General features: G+C 40.5%; 1 protein-coding gene across 1 annotated transcript in view; it reads right to left on the minus strand.

The window, feature by feature from the left end:
* LOC140200521 (PDZ and LIM domain protein 4-like) overlaps positions 1–14,469 on the minus strand; it is a 109,690-nt gene that overhangs the window by 38,411 nt on the left and 56,810 nt on the right. Inside the window, exon 3 of the mRNA XM_072263984.1 lies at positions 4,934–5,018. Coding sequence (XP_072120085.1) covers positions 4,934–5,018 — 85 coding nt within the window. The remainder of the gene's footprint in view (positions 1–4,933; positions 5,019–14,469) is intronic.

The raw sequence follows: 14,469 nt of genomic DNA on the forward strand, positions 1-14,469 counted from the left end.
GGAGGAAACTATTGAGCTCCAGAAAAAAAAAACATTGCTGCATGTTCTAAATTTGCAAAGAACCACCTGGACTTTCTACAATAATTCTGGGATATTGTTCAACCAGAAACACATCATAACTTGAACTAAAGAGTCCAATCCATAACTGTGTAAATTAAACCTTGCCCAAGTCCCAGCACTGCTGCACCGTCCAGCGAGAGGGAGAGCGAGACCTTCACATGCAGCCACCTTCCTCTGGCAGCAGCCAGCGAGACGCTGATAGATGCCACTAAACACCTGCTCACACTCCGCTCTCGTCTCAATGATTTCAGTCTCCTTCCATGCTGTGGTCAGCGAGGAATAGAATTGATCACGGGCTAGTGTCCCGTATCCAGGCTTCTTGGACTTGAGACCACATGCCTCACTCTGAGACAGCAAAGCACCAGATCGCTCAATTGGACTGAAAACACTACAAAAGTGCAGATCATGGGTCCCAACAGTAGCAGAACTAATTTTGAAAGAAAGAAAAAGACAACATGAAAAGTGAAGGTCGTGTGTCCCATCTAGAGGATGACACCCTTGGTAGCGTTGTTCCCTGGCAACATCATCTTCCCTCACTGTGCCTTCAGAAATCTGATGGTGGGGGGGTTGGGGGTGGAGTCAAGGAGGAGGAAGTGTTGGGCCTCCTCGTGAGTAATAAGATGGATAAGTCCCCAGGGCTTGGTGGGATTTACCCCGGGTTATTGAAGAAGGTAAGAGATGAGGTTGCTGGGTCCTTGACCAGTACCTTTGTGTCTTCTCCAGCCACAGGTGAAGTCGCAGAGGACTGGTGAGTGGCTAATATACCTTTATTTAAGAAGGGAACAAGGGAAAATCCTGGGAACTATAGACTGGGGAGTCTCACATCAGTTGAAGGGAAATTGCTGGGAAAAAATCTTAAGGATAGGACATATGAACATTTGCAAAACTGTGGTCTAATTAGGGAGACCCAGCATGGCTGTGTGTGGGGCAGGTCATGCCTTACCAACTTGGCAAACTAATGAGAGAGAGAGATTGATGAGGGTAGGGCAGTGGACGTTGTCGACATGGATTTTAGTATGGCGTTTGGCAAAATCCCTCATGGGAGGCTAATCCAGATGATTAAGATGTATAAGTTCCACAGCAAGTTGGCTGTTTGGATTCAGAACTGCCTTGCACAAAGAAGACAGAAGGTAGTGGTCGAAGGGACTTTTACAAGCTGGAGGTCTGTAATTAGGGCAGTTCTGCCGCGATCAGTGCTGGGACCTCTACTGTTTGTGATGTACTGTATATAATTGATCTGGATGAAAATGTAGATAGTAGGTTAGTAAACTTGTGGATGATACTAACATTGGTGAAGTTGTGGATGGTTTAGATGACTGGCAAAGAATACAACAAAATATAGATCAATTGCAGATATGGGCAGAGAAATGGCAGGCAGAGTTTAACCCAGATAAATGAGGTGTTGCTCCTTAGCAGGGCAAATGGAAGGAGACAGTACACTGTTAAGGGCAAGGTCCTTTATGTTACTGAGCAAAGAAATCCTGGGATCCAACTTTATAGCTAAAAATACAAGGTAGCTTATATACATAGACAGACTGTTTATAAAGTGATGCAAGGCACAGGAATGTCTGTACATAAGGTGACTGACGGGAAGTGATAAAGTAGAGGTGATAGGAAGGAGGGAGGAGGGTGGGCAAGTTGATGGAGTGTTGTTCAGCCTTGCTGTCTAGGGAAATTAACGGTTTGATGCTGGTGGTCCTGGGGTAGATGCTACATAGCCTCCTCCCAAATGAGGATAGGACAAACCGTCCATGAGCAGGGTGGATGAGATCCTTCATGATGGTATTGGTAAAGAGATGAGAGATGGTTTAAACTAGTATGAGCTTGGGGGGGGGGGGTTGAATAAGTTTAGAAATTAAAGGCAGCAAATCAGAAACCAAAAAGGTAGGTAGCAAACTGAACCACAACAGAAGGAATAAATGGTGTCAATGCAATAAGCTAGAAGGCTCTCTCAAGTCCATGTTGTATTTTAAACAAAAATCAATGGATAAACAGCACAGATTACCAATATGATCTAGCTGCTAATATGGAAATTATCTGGTCTCTATAATGGAAACAGTTATAAACAGACTGAAGTTGGGAATTTAATATTCAGGGACACTTGACTTTTAGGAAAGGCAAGAACGAAAGGTAGTGGGACAGTTCTATTTTAAAGAGGTGAAATAACTAAAATGGTGAAAGGCAACTCCTCCATTTGAGTAGAGGTTTTTTTTAGGGAAAAAAAGTGGGAAAGAGGACTATGATAGAAAGCCATGGAAGTGGAATATTTTAATATATGATAGTAAAAGCTAAGATAGATTTATAATTGGTAAGGGAACCAAGGGTTAAAGAGACAGGGTTGGAAAATATGCTCGAGGAAAGCTGGATAATTCTAGTCTTATTATTTGGCAGAGCAGGCTCAAGGGACGAGATAGCCAATGCAAATTCGTATTTCTTAAGACTTTATGGTTTTCAAGAGAATCTTTTCTTGAACTCCTCAAGAACCCATTTTGGGAGTTGCATTGGGGATCCTAACATTTTATGGCAGACCTTATCAAAACTGGCTTTAATATATCAAAAAAAACACAGAAGTGCTCTGTAATGGGGATGACAGAAGGAAAAATTATTTTACAATGCTATGATCGTGCAAAATGCAAGGGAACAGCAATGTGATAATTAAGAGGGAGCAAAATGAAATTAAATATATTTGAAATGGGAACAAAACATCCCAACAGTTGACGATTTGGATGAAAAATAGAGGAAGTGGTTGATCTGGAATTGTTAAATTTCGGGGTTGAGCCTGGTAGTTTAAACTATATGGCGGAAAGAAGATTACATTACTGAAACCGTACAGAAGTCTGAAAGGTCAGTAAGTGAGGCAAAAGTAAAAATTGCAACTAAATTATCTCTTTCTTTGACTTCTTAGCTCTTCAGTCTTAGTAAGCTTACTACTGTATTCCATCCAGTATATCAGCCTTTGTAAAATTGCAGCAATACTTCCTTTGGCACAAGGTTTCCCAACCTTTTTTATGCCATGGACCAATACCATTAAGAGGTCCAAGAAACCCCAGGTTGGGAACCTCTGTTTGAGAGCTATTCCAGCATTATCATTAAACCTAATATCAAGGATCTGTTTTTGATCAACTTACAAAGGTTGAACATTAAAGTCTACCTTTCTCACGGCTCAAAACAAAACCTGTTAATATCACTTTTTCTCTGGAATGATCTTTCCTCCAGCCTCCACTTAGTTTGCTTCTGTTTTATTTCAATTTCACTGCCTTGATAGATCCACCCTTTCAGCTTGTTGTTGCTTTGTAGGAGAGATTACTTCATAGCTTCCTTTCACTGTGTCCAGTCACCTCACATGTACCATTTTCACGTACCCTCTGCCACCAAAACATTTTCATTTTATTTCTCATCATGAGTTATGGTCAAGAATCAAAGGCCAAGAAAAGTACATCACAAGCATCACCTGATGGCTTGCCATGTAGTTGTGGTGAGTCTCATGGCAGTCAAGGAATCTTTAATTACACGTGCATCAACATTCAAGATTTAATTCACACTGTCCTTGCCACACACAACTCAAACCACTTAAATAGAACAAAATTACATGATACAAAACTGATGCAGAACATCTCTACAGACCTTCAACTTACAAACTTTTACATAGAACATAGAACTACAGCACATTACAGGCCCTTTGGCCCACAATGTTGTGCTGACCATGTAACCTACTCTAGAGACTGCCTAGAATTTCCCTAGCACATAGCCTTCCACTTTTCTAAGCTCCATGTACCTATCTAAGAGGCTCTTAAAGTACTGTAATGCTAAGACATTGAGCAGTCATTCTGGACACAAGACAATGTTCAGCACAATCTAGCCCTTAGTCTTCAATAAAATGGAACTCTGAGTTGCAAGTTCAAGGGTATCTGGTATCAATTGTATTAAACTAGTTCTACAATTGTTATGGAACAGCAGAAAGCCAGTCCACCCATTCAGCCACTGCCAGCTTTTTTGCAGATCACATTCATTCACTTACCATTTGTGCAGAGTCTTGCAAATTATTTGCCCTTAAAATCCTATCCAAATTTGCTTTTAAAACCCCTCTGTTCCCACTGCATTTGTAACGCAATGTGTTAAAGTTATTCAACTTGCAGAAGAGGGCAGATTTCCAAGTTTACACCCATTATGAACCAACCATGGATAAAAGATGTCTCTTCTAAATATGAAAGTGATTGATCAAAAACAAACACACAAATGTCAATGCAGTTTCAATGCATAATGTGATTTTTGAAGATTATAAGCACTCTGCATTTCTTTATCCCACATAGAGTGCTAGAGGTAACTTTTTTTTGGTGGAGGGGGTGATGTATGCTATTTGCAAACTCTTCTTCAATGAGAGTTATTTTGTAATGCCACGGAACTCAACATTCTTCCACATTTTGGAAGAATGCTTAGGAAGAAGTTCTTATTGTAGCAAAAATAAATATAACAAATGCAAATTATCTGGAGATAATCAGTTAATAGTTCCCTCATTTTCAGAAAGGCAATCAGAAACAAATCCAATTTGGAAAAAAAAGAAATCACTTCATAAATTATTAAAAATCCTCGCTTCTTGTTTTAGGATTGTATTGTGATAATTCTCATTTTGCTCGTCTTCCCCCTTTCCAAAACAAAATTTCCGAGGGTAGTTAAGTGACCTTAAGATGAGAATTATTTTATTATTGCAAACATGCATTCTGTGGTAACGCCAAAGTAATACAGAGTGGTAGCGCCCTCAAACAGTTCCCAGATTTTGCTTCAAACTGTTTTCTGTCATACAACTATGTTCAAAGTACTCTACAGGAGGAATACAACTGAAATTGTTATGAACATACATTATTTTAATGCCTACCTGTGGAGGTGGTTGGAAATTGCTTTTGAAAGATTGAGCATTTACATCCTCAAAACCATTTGGGGACCAAGGTTTGTTTTCATGCCTGGAATAAAGCAGAAATCAATCTTGAGGGATACACTGTCTAAGGAGTGTTGCTACAAATAAAGCAAGCAAATGCTCAAAATGAATTATACACAAAGTGAGTGTCAATTGTTCCAGAATTATCTGGATTTCTTAAAACTGGGTTAAAATAATAAGATATAGGAAGACACTTGCAGCCAACCATATTTTTAAGTGAAATAAGGTTCATTTACAGTGAATATGGAATACTTTTCTACTTGTCCCTCACCACTAATTAGATACTTGTTTAAAGAAACAAAGATGACCAAGTAGGAAAACATTCAACTACACAACTGTGTTGTGACCATAGAACCCAAGAAATAATATTAGATCAGCAACACAGGTCATAAAGGAATTTATGTTCTATACTTTTCCCAGTGCAATCATTATCTGCCGCAGAGTCCTGTTCACATCCAAGCTAAATATATCCAATCACATCTCAAAAGTGTAACACTATCTTTCTTCCTCCATTCCCGGACCCCCACCCCTGTCCATTATCCTTAGCCTCCAAGAAATTTTGCTCCCAGCTCTTTGAAGGACATGAAGATTGCTTTTTGGACTGAAGACTTGTGTTTAGTGTTGCCTCCAGAGATTGGTACTGGGCCATTGCTATTTGTCATCTGCAGTCAATTATGATGAGAATGTACAAGGAACAGTTTGCAGATTTACCAATGACACTTAAATAGGTGGGGTCTTATGCAACAAAGATGGCCATCAGGAATTACATGGGAATCTGAAATCAGCTGGGGAAGTGGTCCCAATGGAGTTCAATTCAAACAAGTATAAGGACACTTTCATAGTAATTGATAGGATCCTGTGAGAAGTGTAGAACAGACCTAGGAGTACAAATACATGGTTCCCTGAAAGTGAACGGTAGGCAGATGCCAATTGTGTCCAGCATGTTAGCCTTCAGTCAGGGTATTGCACCTGAGCAAGACATTAAAGCCACATTTGATACAGTGTTCAATGTTGGTCACTCTGCTTTTGGAAAGACGTCATTACGCTGGAAGGAGTGCAAGAGGAGATTTACAAAGTTATTGCCAGGATTTAAGTTACAGAGAGTTTGAACAGGCTTTTTCACTGGGGCATCGGAGAATGAAGGGTGATATAATAGAGATTTGCCAAATTGCTTTTTTTTTAATATAAGGAAATCAAGAACTAAGGGACATGGGCTACGGAAGATCCAGAAGTTGGAAAACAAGGGAGAAAAATATGGAAAAATCATTGCTAGAAATAAGAAATAAAAATAAACTAATATCTAATATACTGGTAAGTCTCACATTGGATCACAAAATGCCAGTGCTACCAATTTTTTGTTTAATTTTACTGTGGATAAAGTTTGTGTCTGTTGAACACTAAAAATTGAATTATATGGATAAGAAACAGGACAAGATCTCTTCATGAGTTTTGAAAAAGAAAGATTAGATTGCTTATCTAAAAACACTTTTAAAAACATTTTGAGTTATACATTTACCATCAGAAAAACTTACCTGAGATGCTAGAGTTTTTAATTGTAAGGTCACAAAAGATTTTTCATATATTATACAAAGAGATAAAACTAGGATTGGTCTCAACCCATTGCTTTCAAAAGACCATATACCGATAGACTGGAATGGATTTAACATTTCAAGTGTGACTGTTTTTGACGTAGAAATAATGAAGCCAGTATGAGGCTCAAATTCTTTACTAGTTGTGTAAAAGGTGGATGGAAGAGTGGTGGCAAATACAAAAGGACAGGGTAGTACAGCATTGAAACAGGTCTTTCAATCCAACTCATCCATGACGACCAAGGTGCCTATCTAAACATAGAATGCAATTCAGAAAGCAAACAATCTACTGTAGCTCATCTCTCTACAGCAGTGAAGTTAAAGTTGGAGACAAACATGGCATCTGTCATCAAATATCTGCTTGTTAACAGGTTAGCACATGAGATCACAACATAAGTTGCCCATCCCACCATTGGTTGTGTTCCAAACAGTTGCCTGTACAATACAAAACCTTCATTCCAGTGAATCTGCCATTTCCTCCAAAAACCTGATGTTAGCTGTGTCCTTTCCAGTTTTTTAGCAAGTGAGAGACGTATAGCTATGGAAAAATCAGAAGTTTCCACTCCAAGTTTCTTTTTACAATAAGGCTATTAACTTTTCACTTTCACACCAACATGGAAAATCAGTTTAAATATTCACGCTCTGGATATAGTACTCTTCCTGCCAGAATAGAAGCACAATAGGAATTTGTAAAGTTGTTTATTACCTTCAAGATTTCTATTCATTTAAGATTCATAACTAAATTATGTAACACCCACCAACGTTCCAAAATACACCGAGCAGGCTCAGCTCCACAGTTAAATTCATAAAAATACCAATATTTCTATTAAACCACAGGTTAACAAAGAAAATCAGAAGTTATATGAATCAAATAACTAAGAGAAAGTTATATTGTTATTTCAAATTTACTGCAATGTCAGGATTGTAAAATACAATGGAAGAAATTTCAGTGTTAGGTTTATTGTTATATATTGAACACAAACCATTGATACACTGTACTCCACAGGCATGCACTGGTTTATATGAGGTAGTCAATATCTATTAATGCAGGATTAATAATAGACCATAAGATATACAAGCAGAATTAGGCCATTTGGCCCACCGAGTCAGCTACTTCATCACAGCTGATCCATTTTCCTCTCAGCTCTAATCTCCTGCCTTCACCCTGCATCCCTCCATGTCCTGACCAATCAGGAATCTACCAACTTCTGCCTTAAATATACATAAAGACAATAGCTGCCCATGGCAAGGAATTCCATGGATTCACCATCCTCTGGCTAAAGAAATTCCTCATCTCCGTTCTAAAAGGATGGCCCTCTATTCTGAGGCTGTGTCCTCTGGTCTCAAACTCTCCCACCATAGGAAACATCCTCTCCACATCCACTCGATCAAGGCCTTTCACCATTCAATAGGTTTCAATGAGGTCACCCCTCATTCTTCTGAATTCCAGTGAATACAGGACCAGAGCCATCAAATGCTTTTCATATTATAAGATGTTCAATCCTGGAATCATTTTGTGAAACTCCTTTGAACCTTCTCCAGTTCCAGCACATCCTTTCTTAGACAAGGGGCCAAAACTGCTCATAATACTCCAAGTGAGGCTTCACTAGAGTTTTATGATGTCTGAACATTACATCCCTGCTTTTATATTCTTGTCCTTTTGAAATTAATGCTAGTACAGGTGTCCCCCGCTTTTCGAACGTTCGCTTTACGAAACCTCGCTGTTATGAAAGACTTACATTAGTTACCTGTTTTCACTAACAGGTGTTTTCACTGTTACGAAAAAAGGCAGCGCGTGAAAAAAGCAACGCGCACCTCGAGCAGCCAAGCTCCTCCCCTGGAACTGCATTCTAGCCGGCATTGCTTAAACACGTGCCTGTGAGCAGCCGTTAGCAATATGAGTTCTAAGGTATTGGAAAAGCCTAAAAGAGCTCATAAGGGTGTTACACTTAGCATAAAACTAGACATAATTATGCTTTTCGATCATGATGAACCAAGTAAGGACAAAGTGAGTTTGGCTTGTGGAAATTGATGAAGATGATGTTGAAGAGGTTTTGGCAGCCCATGACCAAGAACTGATAGATGAAGAGCTGATGCAATTGGAAGAGGAAAGGACAACAATTGAAACCGAATGCAGTAGCAAACAGACCGAAAGTGAAGTCATCCAGGAACTGAACGTGAAGCAACTGCATGAGATTTTCGCTGCAACGATTGCAGAAAAGTATGACTTTAATTTTGAAAGGGTACGTAGGTTTAGCGCATATTTGCAAGATGGTTTGAGTGCTTACAAAGAACTGTATGATAGAAAAATGCGCGAGGCTAAGCAGTCAAGCATACGGTCGTTTTTTAAGCCTTCCACATCAGCCACAGCAGATGACGAACCTCGACCTTCGACATCGAGGCAGGCAGAGATAGAAGAAGATGACCTGGCTGCCCTGATGGAAACAGACGACGATAAGATGACACCCTGGTGTCCCACCACCCCAACCCCAGGGCCGTGGACCGACACATTGTCGTGGAGAACGTAGCAGTAGCCGGGACGCACCCAGCACATCTTTAAAAAAAAAGCCAAAATAAACAAGCTAATTGATTACGTGCCGGGCAGCACCTAATTAATGAACACAAACGCGAGGAAATCTGCAGATGCTGGAATTTCAAGCAACACACATAAAAGTTGCTGGTGAACGCAGCAGGCCAGGCAGCATCTATAGGAACAGGTACAGTCGACGTTTCGGTTTCTAGTCCTGACGAAGGGTCTCGGACCGAAACGTCGACTTTACTTCTTCCTATAGATGCTGCCTGGCCTGCTGTGATCACCAGCAACTTTTATGTGTGTTACCTATTAAATAGCTTGTTTATTTCAGCTTTTTTCTTAAAGATGTGCTGGGTGTGTCCTGGTTACCAGTGCACCCCTGCATGCTTCGTGCATCGGTATCGGTCGGCAGCCCGGAGGGTGGGGACCACTGCACCACCCCAACCTCCGACGACTCGGCCTAACACACCATCATCAGTGTGCTCGGCACTGTCTTCCCGATTCCGGTAAGTGATACTACATTGTACTTACATTTCTACTTTATATAGGCTGTGTATTTTTATGTGTTATTTGGTATGATTTGGCAGCTTCATAGCTTAAATGTTACTGGAGAGAGCGCTTCTGCCGAGAGCGCTTGTGCTGTGTTTCTGCCGAGAGCACATGCATGAGATTTTCGCTACGGTAGACAGTGCGTCAATGATTGTAGAAAAGTATTTCTACTTTATATAGGCTGTGTATTTATCATATCACTCCTGCTTTTACTATATGTTACTGTTATTTTAGGTTTTATGTGTTATTTGGCATAATTTGGTACGTTATTTTTTTGGGTCTGCGAACGCTCACAAATTTTTCCCATATAATTACATGGTAATTGTTTCTTCACTTTACGACATTCCGTCTTACGAACCGTTTCATAGGAATGCTCTACCTTCGGATGGCGGGCGAAACCTGTACCATAAATTAGGAACAATTTAACAAAACTGCATTCCACACAGCTCCCTCTATATCAATGACACAGAGCAAAGACATGGAATCAGTTACATGGTTAATAAGTGTCAATAAATAGGTCAAAGGTCAATAATGTGACCGCTAGCAATGCCAGGACTTGATTTATATAATGCACAGTACAACCCCAAGTAAAATAAACTTGTGCCCAGTTTGAGAACACTAGCTTGGATTATTTTTAATTTCTTGCTGAGTTTAACACAAAGTGTCATAATCTCGTTTAAAACTGACAATAATTTAAAATAAGTCTGTTGCTTCCATCCTCAACCCCACCCCTCAGAATACAGACTGAAATCCCAATGGATTGTTTGCTGTACAAGGAGAGATTAGATAAATTTTGTTAATAAAAAAGTACTTTGTACTTAACGAATGGAGAGTATTTGAGAAAGGTGGGTGTGATAGATAAGGAACCAGTATCATTGCAGCTTTTGTGACCATCAAAAGAATTGTTCTTTTCAAATGGTACAAGGTGTACTGAGCAAGTCTGGAGGGAGGGGTGAGAAAAAAAAATCAATGGAATCACCAGTCCTCCAAGAGGATCCCACCACTGAGCAGATCGCACATCTTTCCCTAGCCCCCCCCCCCCACCAGTTTTTGCTTTCCACAGGGATCACTCACTACATGACTCCCTTGTTCATACGTCCTTCCCCACTGATCTCCCTCCTGGCACTTGACCTTTGAAGTGGAACAAGTACTACACCTGCCCCCTACACCACCTCCCTTACTACCAATCAGGGCCCCAAACAGTCCTTTCAGGAGAGGTGACAATTCACCTGTGAGCATTGGGGTCCATCTACTGTATCCGGTGCTCCTGGTGAGACCCAACCTAGATTGGGAGGCTACTTTGCCGAGCACCCACCAGAAAAAGCAGGATCTTCCAGTGGCCATACATTTTAATTCCACTTCCCATTCCAGTATGTCTATCCATGGCTTCCACAACTGTCGCAATGAGGTCACACTCAGGTTGGAGGACCACCACCTTATATTCCATCTAGGTAGCCTCCAACTTGATGGCATGAACACAGATTTCTCAAAATTCCAGTAATGCCTCCCCTTAACCATTCCCCATCCCCTTTTCCGTCTCTCACATCATCGCCTTGGCCTGCCCATCTCTGGTGCTCCTCCCCTCCTTCCTTCCTTTCAGGGCCTTCTGTCCTCTATTAGATTTCCCCTTCTCCAACCCTGTATCTCTTTCACCAATCAGCTTCCCAACTCTTTGCTTCACCCCTCCTTCCCCTCCCCCCCCACCTTTTAACTCTTCTCATTTTTTTTCTCCAGTCCTGCTGAAAGGACTTGCCCAGAAATGTCAACTGTATTCTTTTCCATAGATGCTGCTGAGTTCTTCCAGCATTTTGTGTGTATTGCTTGAATAGGCAGTTCTGTAGCCTCTTCCCTGCCCTCAAAGATGCAAATGGCTTTGGAACAATCAGTATTCAAATTCCAGCTTTTGTCCTGTTTGGTCTGATGCAAGAGTCCAAGAGACACTCAACTTTCTTATCTTCTGCTTGCATTGCCATTCTGCATGCCATAATACAATTATCTCTTCAACATGTCTCACATCTCCAAGTATAATGACTTATGTGATGCATTTTTTCCAGGCAACTGCAATCTATAGTACTTTGTCCAAGAACGCATGCTTTGTGCTAAGCAACTGGCTAGAGTGCTCACTGATATTGACTTCCCCCTTCCACAGACTGAGGTACCCACCTACTTCAAGCATACTTCAATTATACTGGTACCCAAGAAAATCGCGGTATATGCCTTAATGACTATAGTCCAACAGCACAGATGTCCATGGTGATGAAGTGCTTTGATAGGTTGGTGACGAAACACATTAAGTCCTACCTAAGAAGCGATTTGGATCGATTCAATTTGCCTACCACCACAACAGGTCAACAGCAGACGCTATTTCATTTGCTCTTTATTCGAGATCCCCACCACTCAGGTCATCCTGTCTTCTTACTGCTGCCATCAGACAGCAAATTGAAGAGCCTCAAATCTCACACCACTAGGTTCGAGAACAGTTACTAACCCTCAACCATCAGGCTCGTGAATAGAAAGAGGTAACTACACTCACTTGCCCCATCAATGAAATCCTCCTTCAATCAATGACTTCACTCCAAGGACTCTATCTCATGTTCTCGTTATTTATTGCTACCTATTTATATTTGCACGGTTTGTTATCTTCTGCACACTGGTGGATCTTACATTGATCGTGTTATAGTTACAAATACTATAGATTTGCTGAGTATGTCAATAAGAAAATGAATGTTGGGGTTGTATATAGTGACATATGCACTGTGATATTAAATTGACTTTGAACGGTGGCCACTTTATTAGGTACACCCAGTGCCTAATAAAGGGGCCACTCAGTGTATGTTTGCGGTCTTCTGCTGCAGCCCATTCATTTTGTTTGCCATTTTGTGCATTCAGAAGTGCTCTACTGCACACCATTGTTGTAACCCATGGTTGCTGAAGTTACTGTCTTCTTCCTGGCAGCTTGAACTAGTCTGGCCATTCTCCTCTAACCTCACTCATTAAAAGTGTATTTTCATCCACAAAACTTCCATTCACTAGATATTTCTTTTGTTTTTCAAACCACCCTCTCCAAACTCTAAGAGATGGTCGGGCATGACAATCCCAGATCATCAATGGTTTGAGATACTCAAACACTATCTGACACCAACAATCATTCCATGGTCAAAGTCACTTAGATCACATTTCTTCCCCATTCTGATGTCTGGTCTTGACACCTGAATCTTGAACATTGCTGGACGTTTTTGTACATCGAGTTTCTGCCAGACAATTGGTTGAGTAGATACTTATATTAACAAATGGGTGTCCAGCTGTACCTAATATAGTGGCCACTAAGTGCACACCTGTAATTCTCCCCCTCAGTACAGATTCTACTAAACACTATCAGTGTTTCACCGCACCTTCAAAAGGCTAGGAGAGTTTGCAAAGTGACTCACCCTTGTTTTAAATGACTTTCACAAGAAATGTTCAATCTCTATTTACCCAGATAGGTTTGGTACTGTTTGAACAGTGTTCACGTTTATTGAGTAAATATACGCTGAAGCCAAGGCAAAACTGGCTGTTCAAATAACTACAGTATATTAACAGAAATATAAAAATGGCATAAGTTCAATTTTGCTTTACTATTGCTTTAAAGTGAGCGATAAACCAAAATCACCTACGCAGCATTACAGAGGAGTTAATGTGATGGGAATTAGTATTACAATTTAAATTATCTGCATAATGGACATGGAGCAAGTAAAAGTTCAGGTTTTGGCATACTGGCATAGCTATAGAGCTGTTGTCTTACAGCTTCAGCTTCAATTCTGGTATCTGGTGCTGTTCATGTAGAGTTTGCATATTCTATTTGTGACTACCTGTGTTTTCCTCCAGGGCTTCTAGATTCCTCCCACATCTGAATGTGCAGGTTGATAGGATATTGACCACTAAATTGTTTGGCGTAGGTGAGTACAGAAGTCTACTGAAGACAAGAATAGGAGAGGGTGGAAAAAAAAAGTTTGCAAAGAAGTTGATAGAAAGTAAAGGAAAAGATAGCAAAAATGTTTCCTTTATAGTCAGCACTGACCTTAGTGTGCAAATGGGGTCATTTCTGTGTTCTATCTGCAATGGGTCTTTAACTGCCAACTGAGAAATGAGCATGAGAAGTTCTTGTATGTTCAAAGTAAATTTATTATCAAAGTACACACGTCACCATATACAACCCAAGATTGGGGTTCTTCTGGGCATACTCAGAAAATCCAAGAAACATCATAGAATCGATGAAAGATGACACCCAAGAGCACAGACAAACAGCCAATGTACAAAAAGACAACAGACTCTGCAATACAAAAAAAAACCTAAGCAATAACTATTGAAAACATGAAATGAAGAGTCCTTGAAAGTGAGTCCATTAGTTGTGGGAACAGTTCAGCGATGGGGTGAGTGAAGCTATACCCACTGGTTCGAGAGCCTGATAGCTGAAGGCTAATAACTGTTCCTGAACCTTGTTGTGTGTGTCCTGAGGCTCCTGTTCTTTCTTCCTGCAGGCAGCAGCAAGAAGAGAGTATGGCCAAGGTGGTGGGTCCTTGATGGATGCTGCTTTCCTGCTACAGCACTCCATGTACAAGTGCTCAGTGGTAAGGAGGGCTTAACCAATGATGACCTGGACTGTATCCACTACTTTTCCATTTAAGGGCTTCCATACCAGTTCCCCAATTACTACATAATGACTGAATATAGGTTAATTTACAACTATAAATGACAAACACCAGGAAGAACAAGAATTTAAACCTCCAGAAGGTATATTTTGGAGAAGGAACAGAGACAAGAAAAGT

This window comes from Mobula birostris, chromosome 7 (genome assembly GCF_030028105.1).
Source record: "Mobula birostris isolate sMobBir1 chromosome 7, sMobBir1.hap1, whole genome shotgun sequence".
NCBI classification, from domain to species: Eukaryota; Metazoa; Chordata; class Chondrichthyes; order Myliobatiformes; family Myliobatidae; genus Mobula; species Mobula birostris.